Source organism: Tursiops truncatus, chromosome 12, assembly GCF_011762595.2.
Source record: "Tursiops truncatus isolate mTurTru1 chromosome 12, mTurTru1.mat.Y, whole genome shotgun sequence".
In the NCBI taxonomy this organism is placed as follows: Eukaryota; Metazoa; Chordata; class Mammalia; order Artiodactyla; family Delphinidae; genus Tursiops; species Tursiops truncatus.
In genome coordinates, this window is record NC_047045.1 from 7,840,392 (window position 1) to 7,867,316 (window position 26,925).

Genomic DNA, 26,925 nt, shown 5'->3' on the forward strand with positions numbered 1-26,925 from the left:
ATTTACATCAATTATTAGACTACTTCTGAATCTTTAGATTTCTCTCATTATTGTTTCCTACCTCATTTTTAAATATCGATGCCATAGTATAGGTCTGCCATTTGTGGCCTGTGTGAGATAGGATGTCTGCATCCTTTGAAGGAGCATAATGATGGAGCATAACAGTCAATGATGGAGCTGATACTGACTGAGTATACCAGCAGTTAGCCAGTACTGGCCTTGAACGCATCTGTGTTTGAAGTATAAATATATAGAAGAAATCAAATTAGGAACTGTGAAAAGAACTATAGAAGACAGAAGAAAATAGTTTAATATTAATGTTGTCAATTAAGTAGAAGAAAATCTTTCCATTAAAGGACATTTGTTATGAGAAGTGTCTACTCGAAAATCAAAGCATAAATGACGTGACTTCAAGGCAGTGCAAACACCAATGGGAAGAGAAACATGAAACTTACGAATTTGTGTACTTGTTAACAAAGTGTACAATAATGTGTTTCCATAATAATGCAAATATGTAATTTAAGGGACAATTTGCATAAAGAGGAATTTATTTATGGGTCAAATATTACTTAACCCAGGGACTACCTGTATGGATTTTATGAGAGTTCCACCTGTAAATAACAAGATGCTCTCAAAGAGGTAACCAGTAAATTTGGCTAGATAATAAACAATAAGAATAGATCTTTCCTGATCTTAATAAAGACTTTTTGAGACAGCAAGTGAGCTCATTGTTTTCTTGACAAAATTAAAGAATGGATTTTAAAAGTTAACATATCGGGGTAAAAAGTTTATATTTCAAAAGTGAAAGAGTTCTGTTAAGTATCCAGTTTCAAAAGATTTTACCAAAAATGAAATAAGAATCTGCTCTGAAGCTTTTTTCCTAAAATTACTCATGATCCTAAAATAACTCCACAGCCTCTTCGGAGCTTTGCAGGGAAGATGTAGTGACCCAAGTAGTCTGTCTTTTGTAACAGTAGGAAGATATTCTAAGAAAATACAGAGTCTTAGAAAGTATACTCTTTACTTACTCTTTTTGAATAAATTATTTGTGGTATGTTCTTGAACAACAGGAAAGGGAGTAAAAATTTAGAACTCTAAATTAAGGAAGTTGTAATAGGAGATTAGCTTTGAAACTTATTGAAATGATAGAAATAAGTCAAAATAATAAATATATTTACAAAATTAAATCTTAGAGTTTTTAAAAACTATGTCCATTTCAAATAGATTAGTGAGTTGGTTCTCCAGATTTATTAATAAAATATGGAAAAGGAGAATGACGGTGGGGGAAGTAATTGTTAAATTCTGCATCTTACATAAATGAAAAGCAAAATTTTAAAAAATGTCTTTATGTAAAATCCTATACCTATATACTAATGTTTTTGAAAAACTTATTTGCTTTCTAATGGAATTAGAGATTATATGTGGTTATTACCAAAAAAAAGCAAGTTAACCAGAGTCGACATAGCAAATGAAAGAATGGAAAAAGTAAGCAACATCAAAAACAAAAAATATAGAATAAGATGACAAGTACAAACATTTAAAATTATTGTGACCATAAAGCTCAAATAGTTTTAAGTTTTCCGGTTTAAAGGCAGACTTTTGGATTTTAAATCCAATAATTTTCTGTTTATAACAGACATACCCCATGTTTTGAGAACAGATGCCTGCAAATTAAAAATGCTGATTTGGTGAATTGAAGCTTTTATCATTATGAAAAGACTTCTGTATCCTAATAATGCTGTTTGCTTTTAACTCTGTTTTGTCTAATATTAATATTGTGACATCAGCTTTCTTCTGGTTAAAATTTTCAAAGTGTACCTTTTACTATTCTTTTATTTGCAGACTTTCTCTATCCTTGTATTTTCAATTTTTTTGTTGTAAACAACATACAGTGGGATTTATCTTTTTCATTCTCTAGGGCACTCTGTGTTTTAACTGGAGCATTTGGTCCATTTATATTTAATGTAATTGCTGATATATTTGTGTTTATATCCATTATCTTATATTTTGTGCTTTCTATGTAGCCTCTTCTTTTTTTCTCCCTGTGCATCTCTTTTTTTTTTGTTCTGATTTCTGCCAAGATCTTCAGGTTTATTCTTTGAGAGAGATTTTCCTTGTGTCTGGCCTTTTGGGAAATACCAATCTAGGACTCACTTTTTGTTTCTTTAAGGAAAAGTTTAAAACATATGAAAGTATAGTAAACACATATATACCTATGATCTAGCCAACAATTATCGAAGTTTTTTCTCCTTATTTCACCTATTACCCTCCTCCCCAATCTTTTTTTAGTATCTCTAATACAGGAAGACTTTTGTTTTTAAAAATCTGCAAAAACCATTATTGCACTTAAAGAAATGTTTAAAATAATTTCTTGGCATCAAATAAAACAGTGTTCTCATTTCTTCAGTCATCTTATAAATGTGTTTTTATAGTTTGTTTGTTTGAATCAGTATCCTTCCAGAATTTACAGGTTGTATTTGGGTGTTATATCTCTTAGATTTTTTAAAAAATTTGTAATTGCTAGTTTGATCCAAAAGCTTGATTAAATTCTGATAGTTTTTGAGAAGAGTCCTTCATAGCTGATGCTGTGTCCTTCCTGTTACATTATATTTGGTGACATAAAATGTCTGCCTCTTTTCATGAGATTGACTCAGGTATTGTCAATCTGATGCATCCATTATAAAGTTCTCCATCACTTAATTGATGGTACCTATTCATAACTTTTCCAGAGTCATTATTTTATTTTACTAGGGCTTACAAAATGGTGATATTCAATTATTCCTTCTGCATTTATTAGCTATAATTCTGTGAAGAAGAATTTTGCCTCATTAACTATTTGGTTACTCTGAAATACAGTTTATACAGGAAAGACATGGCAAGTGTTTTATTTTTTTCCTTATTTACTAGTTTTCAGAATATTGTGTTGTTGCTCTAGCATCTTTCAAATATCATCAGTTTTTATTTAGTACAGATATATCTCGGATATATTATGAGTTCAGTTCCAGACCATCGTGATAAAGTGAATATCACAATAAATAAGTTCACAGGAATTTTTTGGTTTCCCAGAGCATGTAAACGTTATGTTTACACTTAAAAAAGTAAATGTGCGATAGGGTTTTGTCTAAAAAAATGCACGTACCTTAATTTAAAAATACTTTATCACTAAAAAATGCTAACCATCATGTGAGCCTTCAGTGAGTTGTAATCTTTTGGCTGGTGGAGGGTCTTGCTTCAGTGTTGATGGCTGCTGAGTGATCAGGATGGTGATTGCTGAAGGTAGGGGTGGTAATGTGACAAAATAAGACAATGAAGTTTGCTACATTGATTGGCTCTTCCTTTCACAAGCCATTTCTCTGTAGCATGCAGCACTGTTTGGTATCATTTTATCCACAGTAGAACTTCTTTCAAAATTGTAGTTAACCCTTTCAAACCCTGTCCCTGCTTGATCAACTAAGTTTAATATTCTAAATCCTTTGCTGTCATTTCAACAGTCTTCACAGCATCTTCCCCAACAGTAGATTCCATCTCAAGAAACCACTTTCTCTGCTCGTGCATAAGAAGCAACTCCTCATCCATTCAAGTTTTGTCATGAGATTGCAGCAGTCCAGTCACATCTCAGGCTCCACTTCTAGTTGTAGTTCTCCTGCTGTTTCCACCACATCTGCAGTGACTTCCTCCACTGACGAGTGAATCCCTCCAAGTCATCCAGGAGGGTTGGAATCAACTTCTTCTGAACCCCTTTTAATGTTGATATGTGGACCTCTTCCTGTGAATCATGAATATTCTTAATGGCATCTAGAATGATGAATTCTTTCTGGAAGGTTTTCAATTGACTTTGCCCAGATCGACAGAGGAGTCACTGTCTCTGGAAGCTATAGCCTTATGAAATGTATTTCTTAAATCGTAAGACTTGGGAGTGGAAATGACTCCTTGATCCGTGGGCGGCAGAATAGATGTTGTGTTACCAGGTGTGAAAACAACATGAATCCCACAGTCCATCTCAATCAGAGCTCTTGGGTGACCAGGTGCATTGTCAACAAGCAGTCACATTTTGAAAGGAATTTTTTTTCTTAGCAGTAGGTCTCAACAGTGGGCTTAAAATATTCAGTAAGCCATATTGTAAACAGACGTACTGTCATCCAGGCTTTGTTGTTCCATTTAGAGAGCACCGGCAGAGGAGATTTAGCCCTAGGATTTTCAGAATGGTGAATGAGCATTGGCTTCAAGTTAAGTCACCAGCTGCATCAGCCCTAACAAGAGAGTCAGCCTGTCCTTTGAAGCTTTGAAGCCCGGCATTGACTTCTCTCTAGCTATGAAAGTCCTAGACGGCATCTTCTAATAGCACACTATTTTGCCTATATTGAAAATCTGTTGTTCAGTGCAGCCACCTTCACGAATTATCTCAGACGGATCTTCTGGATAGCTTGCTGCAGCTTCTGCATCAGCACGTGCTGCTTCCCCTTGCACTTTGTTCTTATGGAGACGGCTCCTTTCCTTCAGCCTCATGGACCAGCCTCTGCTGGCTTCAGACTTTGCTTCTGCAGCTTCCTCATCTCTCTCAGCCTTCAGGGAGTTAAAGAGCCTTGCTCTGGATTAGGCTTTGGCTTAAGGGAATGTTGTGGCTGGTTTGATCTTCTCTCCAGGCAACTAAAACTTTCTTCATATCAGCAATAAGGTCGTTTTGCTTTCTTATCATTCGTGCGTTCACTGGAGCAGCACTTTGAATTTCCTTCAAGGCTTTCCCTTTACATCCACAGTGTGGCTTCCTGTTTGGCACAAGGGCCTAGTTTTCTGCCTCAGCTTTGAACATGCCTTCCTTACTAAGCTTAATCGTTTCTAGCTTTTGATTTAAAATGAGAAAACAACCAACTCTCCCTTAAACTTGAACACTTAGAGGCCATTGTAGGTTTATTAATTGGCCTAATTTCAATATCGTGTGTCTCAGAGAATGGGGAGGCCCGCGGAGAGAGAGAGATGGGGGAATGGCTGGTCGGTAGAGCGGTCAGAACACACACAACATTTATTAAGTTCACTGTCTTATATGAGTGGTTTGTGGGGCCCCAAAACAATTACAAGAGTAGCATCAAAAATCACTGATTTAATATGTAATAATTAAACACATGTAATAATAATGTGTAACACATGTAATAATAATGAAAAAGTTTGAAATACTGTGAGAATTACCAAAATGTGACACTGAGACACGAAGTGAGCGAATGCTATTGAGAAAATCATGCCAATAGACTTGCTTGACACAGGGTTGCTAGAAACCTTCAACTTGTAAAAAACAAAATATTGGGTTAGCCAAAAAGTGCCTTCGGTTTTTAAGTAAAAATAAAAGACATATTTTTCATTTTCACCAAGAACTTTATTGAGCAACACATTCACCGTTTTGTTTCACCATCTTCTGCCATTTATCAGGCAACTTCATAATTCCATCTTCCCAAAACTTTTTATCTTTTTGAGAAAAGAACTGTTCTAGATGCCTTTTACAGTCTTCAGGGAATTGAAATTTTTTGCATTAAGAGAATTCTGTAAAGACCGAAATAAATGGAAATACAAAGGTGCAATGTCTGGTGAATACAGTGGATGAATCAGAACTTCCCAGCCAGGCTATAACAGTTTTTGCCTGGTCATCAAAGAAACAAGCGGTCTTGTATTATCATGATGGAAGATTATGCGTTTTCTGTTGACTAATTCTGGACGCTTTTCGTCAAGTGCTGCTTTCACTTGGTCTAATTGGGAGCAGTACTTGTTGGAATTAATCGTTTGGTTTTCCGGAAGGAGCCCCTTCCAATCCCACCATATATACACCATCACCTTCTTTGGATGAAGACCGGCCGTTGATGTGGTTGGTGGTGGTTCATTTTGCTTGCCCTCTGCTTATTCCATTCCACATTATAGTACAGTATCCACTTTTCATCGCCCATCACAATATGTTTTAAAAATGGAACATTTTCATTATATTTAAGTAGAGAATAGCATGCAGAAATATGGTCAAGGAGGTTGTTTCGCTTAACTCATGTGGAACCCAAAGATCAAAGCCATTAACATAACCAAGCTGGTGCACATGATTTTCAGCACCTGATTTGGATATTTTGGGTATGTCGGCTGTCTCCCGCGTGGTATAAGGTTGGTTGTTCTCAATTAACGTCTTGATTTGATCACTATCAACTTCAGCTGGTCTACCCAACCGTGGAGCATCATCCAGTGAGAAATCTCCAGCACAAAAGTTTGCAAAACACTTTTGACACATTCTGTCAGTCACAGCACCTTCTCCATATACTGCACAAATCTTTTTGTGCGTTTCAGTTGCGTTTTTACCTTTCTTGAAATAATAAAGCACAATATGCTGAAAATGTTGCTTTTTTTCTTCCATCTTCAATATTAAAAAGGCTGCACAAAAATTCACCAATTTTGATAAGTCTTTTTAAATGCATGCTGATATGACAGCTGTCACATACAATCTAATAAAATTGTTTTGAATGAAGTTAAAGACAACCAAGGGCTACTAGAGCCATCTTATGGGAAAAAACCGAGCGAACCTTTTGGCCACCCCAATACCTTCGAATAAAGTGTGATAAAAACAAGTTATGCCTATACCAATATGAACTCATGGATTTTTAATGTATCTGATGGTAATTCTGCATCATTAGTCTTCTTGATGTTCAGAGAGAGCCTTGTAGGTTGATTTCTGTGAACTTCTCATGGAGTGATCCAGGCAGTATTTGAGAGCTTCCGTGTTTCCTACTGTGACTAGCTTTTCCAGATTCTAGTATATTCCCTGCTCTAGATTTGGAATCAGCCAACGGGCTCTAGTTCCTTTTAGTAGGAAACAGTGTTTAGAAATCGTAATATATGTGTTAAAGATACACATTTTTATTGAGTCATTGCTTCTAGGCCTTCTCAGTTGACAGAGATAGAAAATACATTTTTTTAAGAAAAATATATGATAAATTTTTACTATTTTCCTATTCTAATTTTAGATTACAAGGATTTTACTTTTTTAATTTTATATTTCTCTCTTTTCATTTACACTGAAAATCTTGGTTCCTAATAACATGATTACTTAACTTGCTTTATTCATGTGTGTGCAAATATGTCTAAGATAATTTCAAAATAATAGCACCACCACCAAGACTATAAATGTTGTTTAAAGCTTCTTTGGGCTTCTCTTTTATTGTAGAATATATCCCATGAGGAATAGGCACTTAAAGTACTATGTTTTAAAAATCACTTGAAAGAACTTTGTGAAATTGCAGTTAAGAAGGTACACATTAAGTTCAGTTGTTTTAGGGTGGTTTAGGGGATTGCTTTTTTTAAATTTAATTTATTTTGTTATATAAAAATATTTTGTGGTTCCAAAATCAAAACTCTGAAGTACATACATTGAGAGAGGCCTTGTTTTCATCCTGGTCCCTTCTCCTGACCCCCATTCCCCCACCTATAGGTAACCATTTTATTTTTTTATTAGTTTTGTGTATATGCTTCCCTTTTATTACTTTTTTTAAAAGGCAAAAAATAAATATAATCATATCCTTTCTTCTTACACAAAGTTAGCATAGTACACATGTTCCATGCTTGCTTTTGTTGGTAAAAAATGTATCTTAGAGATCACTCCTTTGCAGTATGTATAGATATACTAAATATAGATGTGTAAATATAGGTATACTAAAATATATATATAAAAGATTACTTTTTATAACCATGTGGTACTGCATTGTATAGTTGCACCATAGTTTATTCAGCCAGTCCCTTAATAATGGACATTTTGCTTTTTTCTTGAGTTTTCCTGTTGCAGTTAAGGCTGCAATGAATAGCCTTGTGCTACCTCATTGAATATTTTTGCTAAAGTATCTTTGGGAAATAGTCTTAAAAGTGGGATGCTAGGTCAAAGAGTAAATGTCTATGTGTTTTTGCTCCTTATTGCTAAATTCCCCTCCATATGGCGTTGCACAATTTTACCTCACCAGCAGTACAGAAGAATTTCTTTTTGCCCAGAGCCTCACCAGCAGAGTATTTTGTCAAACTGCTGGTTTTCTTTCGATGTGACAGATGAGGAAGGGTAGCCCATTATAGTTTTAATTTGTAGTTTTTAAAATTATAAGTAAGATTGAAAATTTTTTCATGTATTTAAGAGACATTTGCAGTTCTTTTTTGGTGAACTGTTTATTAATTTTCTTTTTCATTTTTTTAGGTTAATTGGCCTTTTTCTTCTCAATTTTTAGATGCTCTTTATATATTAGGAATATAACCCAGGCTTTTAAAGCCGAAAGTAAGGTTTGTCAGAATGGATCAGCAGATGCCTGCAGGACAAAAGCAGCTTCATTGCGTTGTCTACCTGACTGATTTTGTTTGATAATTCCATACTATTTTGTTACTTCAATAATTTTATAAAGATATATTTTTATACTTTATTTGGCTGTTTTAGTTGTTTTTTTAGCAAGAAGTTGTTCTGAATAACCTAGCTCACCACAGCCCTTAGAAAAGGAAATATTTTATCCTTTGCTTTTAAAATTTTATCTCTTATTTGATATTTTACGTAAAAAAAGTTAACATATGCACATTTGAAAGTTTTGTTCATTTTTGAAGATTTATACCTTTAAAGTATCATTAATTTTAATTAAAAAATATATTTACAGTCATAATAGACTGCTTTTATAAATGCAAAGTGAACATCGCTTAAAATAATGTAGGTAATTACTTCCAGTGGTTTGTTTCTCCTGTATCTCTAGAACTTAGCCCAGTGGCTAAACATAGGTGGGTCCTCAATAAGTCATGAATTAATGGTACGTGTATGTATATGTATACACACGCACATTTATTTATTTTTTAATATGTTGAACTGTATGTTTTAGGCACTTTTTTTTTTCATTTATTTATTTTTGGCTTCATTGGGTCTTTGTTGCTGTACGCGGGCTTTCTCTAGTTGCAGCAAGCAGGGGCTACTCTTTGTTGCAGTGCGTGGGCTTCTAATTCCGGTGGCTTCTCTTGTTGCGGAGCACAGGCTCTAGGCACGTGGGCTGCAGTAGTTGTGGCACACAGGCTCAGTAGCTGTGGCTCGTGGGCTCTAGAGCGCAGCCTCAGTAGTTGTGGCACACGGGCTTAGGTGTTCTGCGGCATGTGGAATCTTCCCAGACCAGGGATTGAACCCGTGTCCCCTGCATTGGCAGGCTGATTCTTAACCACTGCGCCACCAAGGAAGTCCCACATGCACATTTAAATTCAGGGAGTTTTAAATTAGGATACTCTTAACAGTATACAGTAAATGCAGAGTGTTGTTTAAATGTCTCTGAATTTATGTGTGCAAATCATTATATTAGGATTGAGGGTGTACACTTACAAATAGGACATAGTTCTTGTGCTTAAGAAGTTTAAAATGAAATGTCTATCAGTTGCTTATTCTTAAGCTCTTATACCACATACCTGAATATTTTAAAATAGCAATATTTCACTTAATCTGTAATTAAAATTAAAACTTTGCTCTCCTTTGGTCCCAAGGCTCCTGCTCTTTCCACTTTGATTTTTCTTCTCAGTCATCTCACGGCTTCAAGGTGACCTCATCTTAATCTCAACTAAGCATCTATCTCTGTGGAGTTTTGCCATGTCTCTTTAAGGCCAAATTGTGATTTTAAAGGTTCTAAATTTAATTGGCTACTGTTTCATTCACTCTTTAATTCGGGCTTTGTGATCTGTGTTCTCTTCAAGGCCACACCTTCCTAGAAATAATAGTAATAAATATATTTATATATTTTAATCTTTGTATTATTTACAAATGTAATATTTAAACTATCATCTAGGAAATTATTAAAGAGAAATAAAGACTAAATATTCAGCTCCCTAGGGTCCATCTAAAGTCATCCCTGATTTATAATCTTCATTTAGCTTTTAGTAACCCCGTGTGTGTGTGTGTGTGTGTGTATACAAAGATACATGTATCCTCCATTACATACACAAACTAGTAGTGTAATGATGTTAAAACACAAGCATATTATAATACTTCTATCTCATAATTTTTTCTGTTTAAACTGATATTGTTAATGACTGGTAGATTTTGTTTAATATATATTTTTTCTTAATTTTGTAGAATAAATAAGCAAGTAAAAGTGCATAAACTAAATAGAATAGTTATGACCTCGAAAAAATACTGAATTCTTTAAACCAAATACATATCTTATAGTATGAAACTAATTTTTTTAAAACTGTCTACTATTAATCCTGTATTTTCTCAAAATTATGCTTAAGAATAATTTATTATCTTTTAAAAGAAAAAAATGAATAAATCAAATAAAGCAGTGAAACTCTTAGAATCGTTAGTAACGCCTATGGTTGCTATGCATTCTCTCATTTAAAGTAAGATTGTTTCTCTTGTCTGTCTTTACACACGCCTGTTTCCCTTTGGGTTTTATGCCATGCTAGTATTTGATCTGTGTGTGGATCTGATACACTGTTTCCCACCAGCAGTAAATACTGTGGGAGACTGATAGAAGCAGACCAACTTTATTTTTTAATACATATAGATATATAGAAATTGCGGCATTGCATATTTTTAAATGTTTTGAAGTGACTTCTTTGTCTCTTTTGCTTTAGTTTTTACCAGATTCGTGCATCTATGAAAATTCCACCAAGAGTTCCCCACAGAGTAGAAGCTAGTTTGTTACATGCAGCAGGTAAGCCAAGGAATATTTTCAACTGTGTTTAAAAAATGTGAAGCAACATTATAATGACCAATAATAAATTTCATAATTATCTTTATCTTTTAATTACAAATATAAGATGCCAAAGAGCATCATTCTCATACCTCTTATAAAAAATATATTTGAGGCCTCAGTAAAACAGACTTGGTTATAGGTTCCTTGTCTCCCTCTTAGGTTTCTTATGACGAGTGAATAAAAGAAAGTATGTGAAATTTCCATGAAACCAAACATAAGTGGGGGTAGTATCATTTATATCATGTAATCTATAAATTTAACAAATACACAGTGAATGTGGACACATAATTTGACATATGATCACAAAGGTGTTTTATGATAAAGTTTTATAGTATGCGTTTTGAGAATATTTTTCAACCACTTTTTTTTTCTGGTTGATTAATTAGAAAACAAAGGGCCAGAAAGCATAAAATAGACATGTTATAGCCGCTCTTTTATTACTCATATTCTGAGGAGACACACCAGCATTAAAGGATTGGTGGCCCTGACATAATCATTGGGCATTTTTTCAGCTTTCCTGATACAGTATACTCTGTTTCAGTCTAAGCAGTTAGAAAACGAAATGGTTAATGAAACGTACTAGAGAGTTATATATTTCTAATATGAATTACTAGTTTTCAAAGCATCACAAAATAATAAGTATACCTAACATTAAAGCTATGTTGAGCACAGTTCAGTTCATTTTTGAAATTTAAAAATATATTCTGGGAATTTGAAGTGTTGAGGATTATCTTTCTTAGCGTACTATGGATACCAAAATGCTGGTTAATGTTAAAGTTTAATGAATTGTACGTAATGGAGAGTTTACTCTTTCTGAAGACTGTCAGAATGCTCAGGGAGGCCTATTGCTTATGACCAAAAATATGTACCTTTTTTCTTTTCAAAATTAATTTTCTTCTTGGGCTGGTGTACATGTTGGAGTATACATTTATTGTCAATAGGTCTTTTGTAAGTCTACTTTCTAGGAAACAGGTTAAAACAACTAATGTTACAGGACAGATTGGTACTGCCTTTTTGACCTTAATCAGCAGACTAAATGTCCTGCTCTGTTGTATCTCCTAAAGTTGCCAGTTGGAAAATACTGTAGACAAACTTCTTTTTTCTGGACTACCTTTTTATTTATATATATTTTCAGCCTTATAGAGGAATAATTGACAAATATCATTTTATATATTTAAAGTGTACAATGTGATTTGTTATACACATACATTGTACAGTACATATACATATGTGATTTGTTATACAGATACGATGTGAAAAAATTGCCATGGTCAAGATAATTAACACATCTCTCACTTCACACAGTTAGTTGTTTTGTGTGTTTGTGGGGAAGAAGGCCGAAGATTTATTCTTAACAGATTTCAAGTATACAGTACTTTATTACTAACTATAGTCATCATGCTGTGCGTTAGATCTGCAGAACTTATTTTTCTTATAACTAAAAGTTTGTACCCTTTGACCTACATCTCCCCATTTCTCCCACACCCCAGCCCCTGGCAACTACCATTCTACTCTCTGTTTCTATGAAACTGACTTTTTTGTTTTGTTTCCACATGTAAGTGATAACATCCAGTATTTGTCTTTCTGTGTCTGACTTATTTCATGCAGCTTAATGCCCTCCAGGTTCATCCATGTTGCTGCAAATGACAGGATTTCCATCTTTTTTATGGCTGAATAGTATTCCATTGTTTAAAGAAGCACTGCATTTTCTTTATCCATTCATCCACTGACAGACACTTGGGTTATTTCCACGTCTTGGCTATTGTGAATGATGCTGCAATGAAAATGGGAGTGCAGAATTTTCTTTTAGATACTGATTTCATTTCTTTCAAATATATATTCAGGAGTAGGATTGCTGGATCATTTGGAGGTTCTATTTTCAATTTTTTGAGGCTCTTCCATACTGTTTGCCATAGTGACTGCACCAATTTACATTCTCCCCAACAGTGTGCAAGTGTTCCCTTTTCTCCACATCCTGGCCAACATTTGTTATCTCTTGACATTTTCATAATAGGTATTCTGACATCTTTGTGCTTTTGATTTGCGTTTCCCTGATGATTAGTGATGTTGAGCACCGTTTCATGTACCCGTTGGCCATTTGTATGTCTTCTTTGCCAAAAAATGTCTGTTCGGTTCCTCTGCCTATTCTAAAATCAGATTTTTTTTTGCTATTGAGTTGTTTGGTTCTTTATATATTTTGGATATTATCCCCTATCAGATATATGATTGGCAAATATTTTCTCCCAATCAGTAGGTTGCTTTTTCTTTTGTTGGTGGTGTCCTCTGCTGTGCAGAAGCCTTGTAGTTTAATGTAGTCCCACCTGTCTATTTTTGCCTTTGCTTTGGTGTCAAATCCAAATAATCGTTGCCAAGACCAATGTCAAGGAGCTTTTCCCCTTTGTTTTCTTCTAGGAGCTTTGTGGTTTCAGGTCTCAAATTTAAGTCTAATCCATTTTGAGTTAATTTTTGTGAGTGATATATAATAGGGGTCCAGTTTGATTCTTTTGAATGTGAATGTCCAGTTTTCCCAGCACCACTTTTCAAAGAGACTTTCTTCTCCTTATTATGTGTTCTTGGTGCCTTGTCAGGTATTAGTTGACCATATGTGGTGGGCTGATTTCTGGGCTCTCTTTTTTGTGCCATTGATCTATGTGCCTGTTTTTATGCCAATACCATACTGTTTTGATTACTATAGCCTTACAATGTAGTTTGAAATCAAGAAGTGTGATGCCTCCAGCTTTGTTCTTTCATTCTCAAGATTGCTCTGGCTATTCAGGAACTTTTGTGGTCTCGTACAAATCTTAGGATAATTTTTTCTGTTTCTGTGAAAAATACCATTGGAATTTTGATAGAGATTATATTGAATTTGTAGATCACTTCAGGTAGTATGGATATTTTAGCAATATTCATTCTTCCAATCCAAGAACACAGGTTATCTTTCCATTTATTTGTGTCTTCTTCAGTTTCTTTCCCCAGTGTCTTATAGTTTTCAGTGTACAGGTCTTTCATCTCCTCTGGTTAAATTTGTTCCTAAGTATTTTATTGCTTTTCATGCTATTGTAAATGGGATTTTCTTCTTGATTTCTCTTTCAAGCAGTCCATTGTTAGTGTATAGAAATGCAACTGATTTTTATATGTTGATTCTGTGTCCTGCAACTTTATTAAATTCATTGATTAATTCTAACAGCTTTTTGGTGGAGACTTTAGGGTTTTTATGTATAAGATCATGTCATCTGCATACAGAGATGATTTTAATTCTTCCTTTAAATTCTTTAATTTAATTAAAGAATTTAATTCTTCCTATTTGGATGCCTTTAATTTTCTTTTTTTGCCAGTTTGTTGTGGCTAGGACTTCTAGTACTGTGTTGAACAGGAGTGGTAAGAGTGGGCATCCTTTTCTTGTTCCTGACTTGAGAGGAACACTTTGAACTTTTTACCACTGAGGATTTGTTAGCTGTGGGCTTGTCATAAACGGCCTTTATTATGTTGAGGTACATTCCTTCTGTACCTAATTTATTGAGAGTTTTTATCATGAAAGTATGTTGAGTTTTGTCAAATTATTTTTCTGCATCTGTTGAGATGATCATATGATTCTTATCCTTCATTTAATCCTTCATTTATCTTCATTTCATTAATGTGGTATATCACGTTCATTGATTTGCATATGTCAAACCATCCTTGCATCCCAGGGATAAATCCCACTTGATCATAGTGTTTGATCCTTTTAATGTGCTCTTGAATTTGGTTTGCTAGTATTTTGTTGAGGATTTTTGCATCTATGTTCATCAGAGCTATGGTACACAAAGATATCAACACTTTTACAAATGCAGTGGTGCTGAATGAACTGTGAGACGTGCTGCTTTTCCTGCCCAAGACCATCCCCAGCTTGGCTACCTTTTATGTGTGTCATGTTCCACAGCTTCTGAACCATCCTCTGAAACCTCCCTGGGAATGTAAATCTGGCATCCCAATTGTATTTCCTGCCAGTATACCCTAGAGTAGCCTATGGTGTTGAATGTTTAAGTTTGTATGAAAATTATAGAGAATAATGGTTGATGGAATGTCATGACTTATTAGAGGTTCACAGATATAGTAGATCCAAAATAATGTTCAGGTGAGTTTCCTCACCAGCAATCTGAAAAACAAAGAGCAAAGAAAGGCAACCAGTTTATTCCAATCTAAGAGGTATTGGTTCCTTTCTCTTTTTATGTCTTTCCTCCCCCAAGATTTGTTTCATTTTAAAATGATATTTAAGAGTTCCTGGAGTATGTGTACCTTTTTAGTATTAGTAAATTTGTTAGGAAAAAGTATCCTTCCAAAATTTTTCTGCCTCCAGAAATTACTCCTATGTATTTGGCTGACTTCGTTTTAATAAATATATATCACTGATTTCTAGACTCATCCTTGCTAACAACATAAATATGTTTAAGTCTCTTTTCGCTTCTGTTCCTTAACAGTTCACGTTTCCTTCCAAGGGCTTGAATTTTCTCTGTACTTTTTGTTACATACCCTATTTTTCTTCTAATTTAGATTTTTTTTTTTTTTTTTTTTTTTTTTTTGCTGTACGCGGGCCTCTCACTGTTGTGGCCTCTCCCGTTGCGGAGCACAGGCTCCGGACGCGCAGGCTCAGAGGCCATGGCTCATGGGCCCAGCTGCTCCGTGGCATGTGGGATCTTCCCAGACCGGGGCACGAACCCACGTCCCCTACATCGGCAGGCGGACTCTCAACCACTGCGCCACCAGGGAAGCCCTCTAATTTAGATTTGTGCTTCCATCTCAAGACCTTTTCTTTCCAGCTCTATATTTTACCATATATCTTACACCAGGTGAATATTTCTGGAAAACTTTTAAGAAGAAGAGAAAAAAATGATGATTTTGTCTGTGAGTTGCAGTAGGCAGGTTAGATGGTTTGGGAATTAGATGGTTTTATACAGCTTATTGCAACATGTTTAAATTATTTCCAGCACAAGATTGTGCTGACAGTGAGAGGCTTGAGTCAGGACATAGCTGTCATCTTATAATAACATCAGTCATGAGAGACAGTGAGTATTTATGGGGCTGTTGAAAACGGAATAACAACAGTGCATTCAGAGATTTCTACAACAGAGAAGTCATTGCCGGTTCTGGGAAGCTGGCTCCCGTTTGAAATGTTAGAAGACTATGTACAATTTTGATAAAAAGTCAAGAACAACTCGCCATTTCTAATAGTGATAGTAGTTTTTAAAAAGAAACGTATACTGTTTTATTTGATTTTTCGTATCTATCCATCCCTTTTCTCTGAAAAAAATATTTTTATGCAAATAATACCAGCAAAGAGTTAAAAGATCCATTAGTTCAGAAAGATTAGTAGTGCAAACCATAGCTCCTTCTCTGGATTCACCCGCTTTTAACTGTTTCTGTAGCCCTGATGGTTCCCCTACATGGACATTCCACGTCCTGTGACAATTTATGTCACACCACTTCCTCCCTCTCTCCCTATTTTTTAAGAGGTACCATTATTCTCACATTTCTCTTTGATCATTACTGGAGCTTCAAATGAAATATTTAAAGCTCTGTTTCTTATTTCAGCACATATGACAGACCCCTCATTTTCTAAAGTAAGGATATAAACAATCTTACCTCTTTTTTCAAATTTTCTCTTTCCCTCCACTTCCCAACCTGTTGGACATATCCTTTGTTTTATATTATCAAGATTGCTAACATTCATATTCGGATTTGTAACTGTAGTTAAATCTTGTGTTTTTTGTCTATGGATTTATTCCAAATGTTGAAAACAAGTAAACAGCATTTCCATTTCCATGGTAACACAAGAGGAAAAGGGTTTATAAAATTGAAATGACTATCCAACATAAAGAAGGAGGATCTTAAGTTTCTGGCAAGACAAGGCAAATCTAGTTCTCGTTTTGATATTGATCTGGGTCACCTATGAAATCGAGATAGCTATAGGTATATCTTAGGTATTTTAGTAGTTGTAGAGTCAAAGGTGCAGCTTTGTTGTGGTTAACAAAGTAATTCCTTGGAATCAGGATACCAGCTTCCTTTTATGTTACCTTGGAAAACTCAACCTCTGTGAGCTTCAGTTTCTTATCTGTGAAATGTGTAACCTGCTTTACAATAAGTGAAAGTTCATAGCAAACTGTAAAGGGCCATATACATGTAGGATATTGTTATTGGGCTTCTAGTAATACAAGAAAGAATAAGAAGCAGTCAAGTTTGACTCATTTACTATGCCATTTGTGAACCATTTAATGTTGTAAAGAGCTGAAACTTACATTATTAATTGGATGTTTTCCTATGATTTATGTAATTCTTTTATGCAACATAGTAATTAAGCACATAGGATAACATCTCATGTTAATAAGTAAATCTAAATTTTTTTAAAAACATCAATAAAACCATTTCTTGGACAAGAAGCATGAACCAGGATGACCAAGGGCAAGAGGGGAAAACCGAAGGGAGGAAGAGACCTCAGAAAAGTCCCTGGACTTTATAACTTATTACAGAAATCTGGGTACCTGGGCTTCCATTTCTATTCATATAAAGCTCGTGTAATCTGCACAGAGTATTTGAATTTAGACATAACTAGTTTCAAGTCTTGTTCTGCTGTTTACTAGCTTTATGGTCTTAAACAAATTATTCAGTTTCTCTGAGCCTTTCCTAATCAGTGAAATGGAAATAATCCCTGTTTCACAGTGTGTTTTTTGAAAATTAAGTGAGAAAATTGGGTCAAGAGGCCCAGTGTAGTGCTCAGTAAATAGTGGGTACTTTGTCCTGGCTTCCCATCCTATCTTAACTGCCGTAGATGTTAAAGAGCTGCAATAAGGTGACCTCTAGGATCTCAGCACCCGCTTGATGTAAGGACAGTCTCGGAAGAGGGAGCTACTGGAGCCGTTTGTGTGCCTCTCCCTTCTCCGTGTTTAAGGGTTGGCCTTGCTTGTACACAGGAGAGCTGATTGGTATGGTCTGCCCTCTTCAGCACCTTCTCTGGGTCTTTTCTTCCTCAGTGAGACAGCTCTTCCCCTCTAGTGTGGGGTTCTGTAGTGAGTGTAAGAGTGAACTGCAGGTATGTCTTTGAACTAGTTTATCAGTGTGGCATAGAAGACCAAGCACAGGCTTTGCAGCAAACAGCAGTGGCATTTATTTCCTGGACAACTTAGTTACGTTATCAGAGGCTTGGTATCTATAAAATGGATATGTTAATCCCTGCCCTATAAGATTGCCTAAAGGATTCATAACAATATCCGTAAAGCACAGTGCCTGGCACATAGTTAGTGCTCTATAGATGGTAGCTAGTAGTAGTAGTGAGAAGCAATAAGTAAGTAATAAGTAGTCATTAAAAGTCAGCTATTGTTCCTTTTTTCTTGAATAAATTTGGCATTTTTATTGAATAATGTAACACTGTATAAATTTAACATTGTGTACAATGTATTACTTTGATACATTTGTATATTGTACTTTGATTGCCATTGTAGTGATATTTATCACATTACCTAATTATAGTACAGTATTGTTGTCTTTATTCATTATGCTATGCATTAGATCTCTATGACTTATTTATACTATACTCATTGCAAGCTCATACCCTTAAGCTACATCAGTGTTATCTTCCCACTCCCCCATACAAGGGGATGGCGGGGGTGGGAAGATAAGATTGTTCTTATTTTACTCTCTGTTCGTTATGAGTTTGGCTTTTTTTTAGGATTCCACATATAAATGATACCATACGTACCGTCTTTCTCTAACTTACTTCATTTAGCATAATGTGCTCAAGATCCATCCATATTTTCGCAAATGGCAGGATGTCCTCCTTTCTTGTGGCTGAATAATATTCCATTGTGTGTATATACACCACACCTTTTTTATCCTTTCATCTGTTGATGGGCATTGAGATTGTTTCCACATCTTGGGTATTGTGAATGATGCTGCAGTAAACACAGGAGTGCATATATCTCTTCAAAATCCCATTTCCGTTGCCTTTGGGTATACCCAGAAGTGGAATTGCTGGACTGTATGGCAGATCAAGTTTTAGTTTTTGTTTTCCACAGTGGTCAGACCAACTTACACTCCCACCAACATCGTGTGAGGGTTCCCTTTTCTCCACACCCTCGCCAGCACTGTTGTCTCTTTTCTTCTTGAGGAGGGTCATTCTGGCAGGTGTGAGGTGATAGGTAATTGTGGGTTTGTTTTGCATTTCCCTGATGATTAGCCTTGCTGAGCATCTTTTTATGTGACTGTTGGCCATTTTAGTGTCCTCTTTGGAAAAAAAAATCTATTTAGTTCTTCTGTAAGACTGCTGTGTATGGGGAGAAAGAAAGAGAAATTGCCCAAAATTCAAGCAATAATATGCAGGGAAAGTCTTATTACTAAAAAAGTATATTCTCCACTTCGATAAAAGCTTCACAACTAGATAAACATTTGGACTAATAAGAAGTCAAACCTGGTTGAACCAAAAAGAAATTTCCAGCTATTTGTGTTTGACCAGGGTTTTTCTAAGGCTGTCTATTCTGGGTAAGATTCCTTGTGCATATTTGTATTGCATTCTTTTTCCTACCTACCACCACCCAGTGCTTTTATACTGGTGGTAGCGGTTAAAAGAAGAAGGGGGCTTCCCTGGTGACACAGTGGTTAAGAATCCACCTGCCAATGCAGGGAACATGGGTTCAAGCCCTGGTCTGGAAAGATCCCACATGAGGTGGAGCAACTAAGCCCATGCACCACAACTACTGAGCCCGCGTGCCTAGAGCCCAGGCTCTGCAACAAGAGAAGCCACCGCAATGAGAAGCCTGCGCACCGCAGTGAAGAGTAGCCCCTGCTCGCCGCAACTAGAGAAAGCCCGTGAGCAGCAACGAAGACCCAACACAGCCAAAAAATAAAATAATAAATAAATACATACATACATAAATTCTAAAAAAAAAAAGAAAAGAAAAGAAAAAGGGGGGGACTTCCCAGGTGGCGCAGTGCTTAAGAATCCGCCTGCCAATGCAGGGGACACGGGTTCAAGCCCTGGTCTGGGAAGATCCCACGTGCCACGGAGCAACTAAGCCCGTGTGCCACAACTACTGAGCCTGCGCTCTAGAGCCCACGAGCCACAACTACTGAGCCTGCGAGCCACAACTGCTGAAGCCCACATGCCTAGAGCCCGTGCTCCGCAACAAGAGAAGCCACTGCAATGAGAAGCCCGCGCACACAACGAAGAGTAGCTACCCCTCGCCGCAACTAGAGAAAGCCTGCATGCAGCAACTAAGACCCAATGCAGCCATAAATTAAAATTAATTAATTAATTGATTAAAAAATAAATAAAAGAAAAAGGGAAGTCTGGAAATAGGGGCTAGGTATCAGGAAGAGTTGGCCCAGGTGCTTTGCCTTGGCAGTGGCTAACTGGCCACTTGTAATGAAGCGTCAGTATTTTGCAGTGCTGCTAGAAGAACCATCTCTTTCTCCCCTGTTAGTTGTTTCCTTAAGCTCTGCCCAGACACCAACCTTTCAGGGCCTTCCTTTGACAGACACTGAAATGTTGTGATAGATTTTTCTGAATTGTGAAGATTTTTCATGACTTGACCCCCATCCTACATGTCTGACTTTATTTCCCACCATTGTCCCTGTGGATTCTCTGGAACAAATTCGCTGGGCTCTAACCTCCCTCCTATTCTGTGCACATTCCTCCCCTCATTGTCTCCTTTGTTAGCCCGTAGATGCCTCCCTTAGGCACTGAGGAGTTTCCTCTGCCATGTTGTCATAGCGCTTTCTATAGACTTCTTTCAGCTCTTAGCATCTTAACACATTTTTTCCAATTCAGAAATGGAATTCTAGTGCAAACAAACAGCAAGAATCATTAAAGAAAAATGCTTTTAAAAATGAGGCAAGTTTAAAGAAATATATAGCTAGAGACAATTCATATTATGTCACTAATTCATTACTGTTATCAGGAACTGAATAATTTCAACAACTGTGAATGGAAAAATCACCAGAAAGTTAGCTCTTGCAATAAACTCTTGCATAGATTATGAAACTTGAGTCCATTTGGCATCACAAGCCTCCACTTCCTTTCCCTGGATTCAGGGCTTCCTTCTGTCACTGCCATTTGTGGTCTTTTTACCTGGCTGAAGAGACAGTAATAATTACAGTGCCATTTGCTTTGGCCTCCGGAAATAAGGAATTAGGAGATTATCACATTGTACTGCAATTATTTGCTTGAATGTTTCTATCCAAACTAGACTGGGAACTCTGAAAACAAGGACAGTGTTCTCATTTATGTTCATATCTCTTAGTTCTCATTATTTTAGCGGCAAATTATGGTTGAATGAATGCTCACTTGTGCACAGAATAAATGAGAGATACCAATGCTAGCTGTTTAACCAAAAGAAATGGAAATGCAGAAAGATGGTGATAGGAATAAAATCTAAATTATCATGATTTAATGGAAGTATTTGTAGGCCTCTACCACAAGTCTCTCAAAGTGTAGGTTTGATGTTTGGGTTAGCAGATGACTGATAGGCAAAGTGAAAATAGAGTCATTTCAACAAGGAAATAGGGCACTAAATTAAGAAGTTAGATGAACGTTCAGTTCTTCAATAGATACTTGCTGAGTGCCTATTATGTGTAAGACATGGTCCTCACTCGTAAATCAAAGCAATGAAACGTGTTTATGTGGTTCCTAACCTCATGGATGGAGGTTATCATCAAATAAGTGTTAAAAAGCAGGGAGGCTTTCCGACTCAAGACAATAAACTGAGTACACACATATGTCTTGGTCTTCTTGTTTCCAAGACTCCTCAGTAATAGCAATGAAGGAGTGTAAGAAGGAATAACAAAAATATTTCAGTGAATTTTGAAAGACAGAAAACAGAAGTAGGAGCTGAACTACCTTTTCGGGATACTTTCCCTGCAAGCGTGCAGATGGGAATAGCAGATGAAGGAAAGTGAGAGGCGGGCCTGAAAACAGGGATAAATTAAAGGTCTGTAATCAGGACAGCTGGGCACCCCAGGCCCAAGTACAGAATGTCAGGAAATTAATGTTAACCTTAGGACGAAAACCTCAAGGCTTCTCTCTAAATAAATTGCCATGGGTTACTAACACTCCAGAGTAAAGCACTCTTTTTTTTTTTTTTTTTTTGGTAAAAAACACGTAACATGAAATTTCCTCTCTTAACAAACTTTTAAGTGTTAAGTGTTGCTAACTGTATGCACATTGTTATTTGACAAACTCTGTACGTTGAACATGGTGTACCGAGGACTCCTCATTTACCCCAGCTCCTGGCCCCTAGCAACCACTCTTGTACTTACCGCTTCCGTGAGTGCCGATGTGAGATCCCTCGTGTAGGTAGAATCACGCAGCATTCGTCTGACCTATTGCACTTAGCATAAGTCCTCATGGTTCATCCATGTGGTAGCGTATGACAGGATTTCCCTCTTTTTTAAAAAAAAATTAATTAATTTATTTATTATTTATTTTTGGTTGCATTGGGTCGGTTGCTGTGCGTGAGCTTTCTCTAGTTGCGGTGAGCAGGGGCTACTCTTCTTTGCTGTGTGTGGGCTTCTCATTGTGGTGGCTTCTCGTTGCAGAGCACGGGCTCTAGGCATGCAGGCTTCAATAGCTGTGGCTCATGGGCTTAGTTGCTCCGTGGCATGTGGGATCTTCCCGGACCAGGGCTCGAACCCATGTCCCCTGCATTGGCAGGCAGGTTCTTAACCACTGCGCCACCAGGGAAGCCCACCTCCTTTTTTAAGGCTGAAAATATTCCATCTTATATCTCATTTTCTTTATCCATTCATCCGCTGATGGACTTTATGCTTCCATGAACAGCACAGTGCAGATATATGTCTTCAATACCCTGTTTTCAAATCTTTTGTATAAATATCCAGAAGTGGGATTGCTGGATCATATGGTAGTTTTCTTTTAATTTTTTGAGGAACCTCCATACTGCTTTCCATGGTAGCTACATCATTTACATCCCCACCAGCAGTGCACACAAGTTCCAATTTCTCCACAAGTGCTGACCGTGTACCTAATACCATATGAAGTAAGAAATAAATGAAGTTTCTTTTTTTTTAATTTTTTAATTTAATTTTATTTATTTTTTTGTACAGCAGGTTCTTATTAGTCATCCATTTTATACACACAGTGTATACATGTCAATCCCAATCTCCCAATTCAGCACATCACCACCACCACCACCCCGCCGCTTTCCCCGCTTGGTGTCCATACGTCTGTTCTCTACATCTGTGTCTCAACTTCTGCCCTGCAAACCGGTTCATCTGTACCATTGTTCTAGGTTCCACATATATGCGTTAATATACGATATTTGTTTTTCTCTTTCTGACTTACTTCACTCTGTATGACAGTCTCTAGATCCATCCACGTCTCAACAAATGACCCAATTTCCTTCCTTTTTATGGCTGAGTAATAATTGTATATATGTACCACATCTTCTTTATCCATTCTTCTGTTAATGGACATTTACGTTGCTTCCATGACCTGGCTATTGTAAATAGTGCTGTAGTGAACATTGGGGTGCATGTGTCTTTTTGAATTATGGTTTTCTCTGGGTATATGCCCAGTAGTGGGATTGCTGGATCATGTGGTAATTCTGTTTTTAGTTTTTTAAGGAACCTCCATACTGTTCTCCATAGTGGCTGTATCAATTCACATTCCCACCAGCAATGCAAGAAGGTTCCCTTTTCTCCACACCCTCTCCACCATTTGTTGTTTGTAGATTTTCTGATGATGCCCATTCTAACTGGTGTGAGGTGATACCTCATTGTAGTTTTTTTGTTGTTGTTTTGTTTCTTTTTGCGGTACGCGAGCCTCTCACTGTTGTGGCCTCTCCCGTTGCGGAGCACAGGCTCCGGACGCGCAGGCTCAGCGGCCATGGCTCACAGGCCTAGCCAGTCCGCGGCATGTGGGATCTTCCCAGACCAGGGCACGAACCCGTGTCCCCTGCTTCGGCAGGCGGACTCTCAACCACCGTGCCACCAGGGAAGCCCCTCATTGTAGTTTTGATTTGCATTTCTCTAATAATTAGTGATGTTGAGCAGCTTTACATGTGCTCTTGGCCATCTATCTGTCTTCTTTGAAAAAATGTCTATTTAGGTCTTCTGCCCATTTTTGGATTGTGTTGTTTGTTTCTTTAATATTGAGCTGCATGATCTGTTTATATATTTTGGAGATTAATCCTTTGTCCGTTGATTCATTTGCAAATATTTTCTCCCATTCTGAGGGTTGTCTTTTTGTCTTGTTTATGGTTTCCTTGCTTTGCAAAAGCTTTAAAGTTTCATTAGGTCCCATTTGTTTATTTTTGGTTTTATTTCCATTACTCTAGGAGGTAGATCAAAAAAGATCTTGCTGTGATTTATGTCAAAGAGTGTTCTTCCTATGTTTTCCTCTAAGAGTTTTATAGTGTCCGGTCTTACATTTAGGTCTCTAATCCATTTTGAGTTTATTTTTGTGTATGGTGTTAGGGAGTGTTCTAATTTCATTCTTTTATATGTAGCTGTCCAGTTTTCCCAGCAACACTTATTGAAGAGACTGTCTTTTCTCCATTGTATATCCTTGCCTCCTTTGTCATAGATTAGTTGACCATAGGTGCGTGGGTTTATCTCTGGGCTTTCTATCTTGTTCCATTGACCTATGACCTGCTTTTATGCCAGTACCATATTGTCTTGATTACTGTAGCTTTGTAGTATAGTCTGAAGTCAGGGAGTCTGATTCCTCCTGCTCCATTTTTTTCCCTCAAGACTGCTTTGGCTATTCTGGGTCTTTTGTGTCTCCAGACAAATTTTAAGATTTTTTGTTCTAGTTCTGTGAAAAATGCCATTAGTAATTTGATAGGGATTGCATTGAATCTGTAGATTGCTTTCGGTAGTATAGTCATTTTCACAATATTGATTCTTCCAATCCAAGAACATGGTATATCTCTCCATCTGTTGGTATCATCTTTAATTTCTTTCATCAGTGTCTTATAGTTTTCTGCATACAGGTCTTTTGCCTCCCTAGGTAGGTTTCTTCCTAGGTATTTTATTCTTTTTGTTGCAGTGGTAAATGGGAGTGTTTCCTAAATTTCTCTTTCAGATTTTTCATCATTAGTGTATAGGAATGAAAGAGATTTCTGTGCATTTATTTTGTATCCTGCAATTTTACCAAATTCATTGATTAGCTCTAGTAGTTTTCTGGTGGCATTTTTAGGATTCTCTATATATAGTATCATGTCATCTGCAAACAATGACAGTTTTACTTCTTCTTTTCCAATTTGTATTCCTTTTATTTCTTTTTCTTCTCTGGTTGCTAGTCTGCTGGCTAGGACTTCCAAAACTATGTTGAATAATAGTGGTGAGCGCAGACATCCCTGTCTTGTTCCTGATCTTAGAGAAAATGCTTTCAGTTTTTCACCATTGAGAACTATATTTGCTGTGGGTTTGTTATATATGGCCTTTATTATGTTGAGGTAGGTTCCCTCTATGCCCACTTTCTGTACAGTTTTTATCATAAATGGGTGTTGACTTTTGTCAAAAGCTTTTTCTGCATCTATTGAGATGATCATATGGTTTTTATTCTTCAGTTTGTTAATATGGTGTATCACATTGATTGATTTGCGTATACTAAAGAATCCTTGCATCCCTGGGATAAATCCCAGTTGATCATGGTGTATGATCCTTTTAATGTGTTGTTGGATTCTGTTTGCTAGTATTTTGTTGAGGATTTTTGCATCTGTATTCATCAGTGATATTGGTCTGTAATTTTCTTTTATTGTAGTATCTTTGTCTGGTTTTGGTATCAGGGTGATGGTGGCCTCATAGAATGAGTTGGGAGTGTTCCTTCCTCCCCAGTTGTATGGAAGAGTTTGAGAAGGATGGGTGTCTGCTCTTCTCTAAATGTTTGACAGAATTCACCTGTGAAGCCATCTGGTCCTGGACTTTGTTGGAAGATTTTTAATCACAGTTTCAATTTCATTACTTGTGATTGGTCTGTTCATATTTTCTATTCCTTGCTGGTTCAGTCTTGGAAGTTTATACCTTTCTAAGAATTTGTCCATTTCTTCCAGGTTGTCCATTTTATTGGCATAGAGTTGCTTATAGTAGTCTCTTAGGATGCTTTGTATTTCTGTGGTGTCTGTTGTAACTTCTCCTTTTTCGTTTCTAATTTTATTGATTTGAGTCTTCTCTCTCTTTTTCTTGATGCGTCTGGCTGATGGTTTATCAATTTTGTTTATCTTCTCAAAGAGCCAGCTTTTAGTTTTATTGATCTTTGCTATTGTCTTCTTTGTTTCTATTTCATTTATTTCTGCTCTGATCTTTATGATTTCTTTCCTTCTGCTAATTTTGGGTTTTGTTTGTTCTTCTTTCTCTAGTTCCTTTAGGTGTAAGGTTAGATTGTTTATTTGAGATTTTTCTTGTTTCTTGAGGTATAGCTATAATCTTCCTTCTTAGAACTGCTTTTGCTGCATTCCATAGGTTTTGGATCGTCGTGTTTTCATTGTCATTTGTCTCTAGGCATTTTTTGATTTCCTCTTTGATTTCTGCAGTGATGACTTGGTTATTTAGTAACGTATTGTTTAGCCTCCATGTGTTTGTGTTTTTTACGTTTTTTCCCTGTAATTCATTTCTAATCTCATAGCGTTGTGGTCAGAAAAGATGCTTGATATGATTTCAATTTTCTTAAATTTACTGAGGTTTGATTTGTGACCCAAGGTGTGATCTATCCTGGAGAATGTTCCGTGCGCACTTGAGAAGAAAGTGTAATCTGCTGTTTTTGGATGGAATGTCCTATAAATGTCAATTCAATCTATCTGGTCTATTGTGTCATTTAAGGCTTCTGTTTCCTTATTTATTTTCATTTTGGTTGATCTGTCCATTGGTGTAAGTGAGGTGTTAACGTCCCCCACTATTATTGTGTTACTGTCGATTTCCTATTTTATAGCTGTTCGCAGTTGCTAACAAGAAGTTTCTGCTCCTTCCTCCTGAAATTCTCCTCCCTTCCGTCTTCTTTTGATTAACTTTTTCATGGTATTTCAACTCAAATGCTGTATTGTCACCAAAGCCTTTCCTGACTCTGCAGACGTAGTTCACCCTCATCTTATGAGATGCTACAGCACTCTGTCCTTCTCTGTCACACTTAGTGCAGATGGAATTTACAGAATTAGATGAGGGCAGGGAAGGTGGTTTTTTGGTTTGTTTTGGTTTGGTCTGGTCTACTTAGCTTAGAACAATGCATGACATA

At 36.6% G+C, this 26,925-nt stretch overlaps 1 protein-coding gene across 19 annotated transcripts in view; it reads left to right on the top strand.

Annotated features, from left to right (window-relative positions):
* Nucleotides 1–26,925, top strand: part of FAM135A (family with sequence similarity 135 member A) — a 123,392-nt gene that overhangs the window by 22,556 nt on the left and 73,911 nt on the right. For all 19 annotated transcript variants that reach the window (XR_012324683.1, XR_012324686.1, XR_012324682.1 and 16 more), the window contains one exon: nucleotides 10,591–10,670. Coding sequence is in view for 14 of the 19 variants with exons in the window: in XM_073789337.1 (XP_073645438.1) it covers nucleotides 10,591–10,670 (80 nt within the window). In the remaining 5 variants the exon portion in view is untranslated. The remainder of the gene's footprint in view (nucleotides 1–10,590; nucleotides 10,671–26,925) is intronic.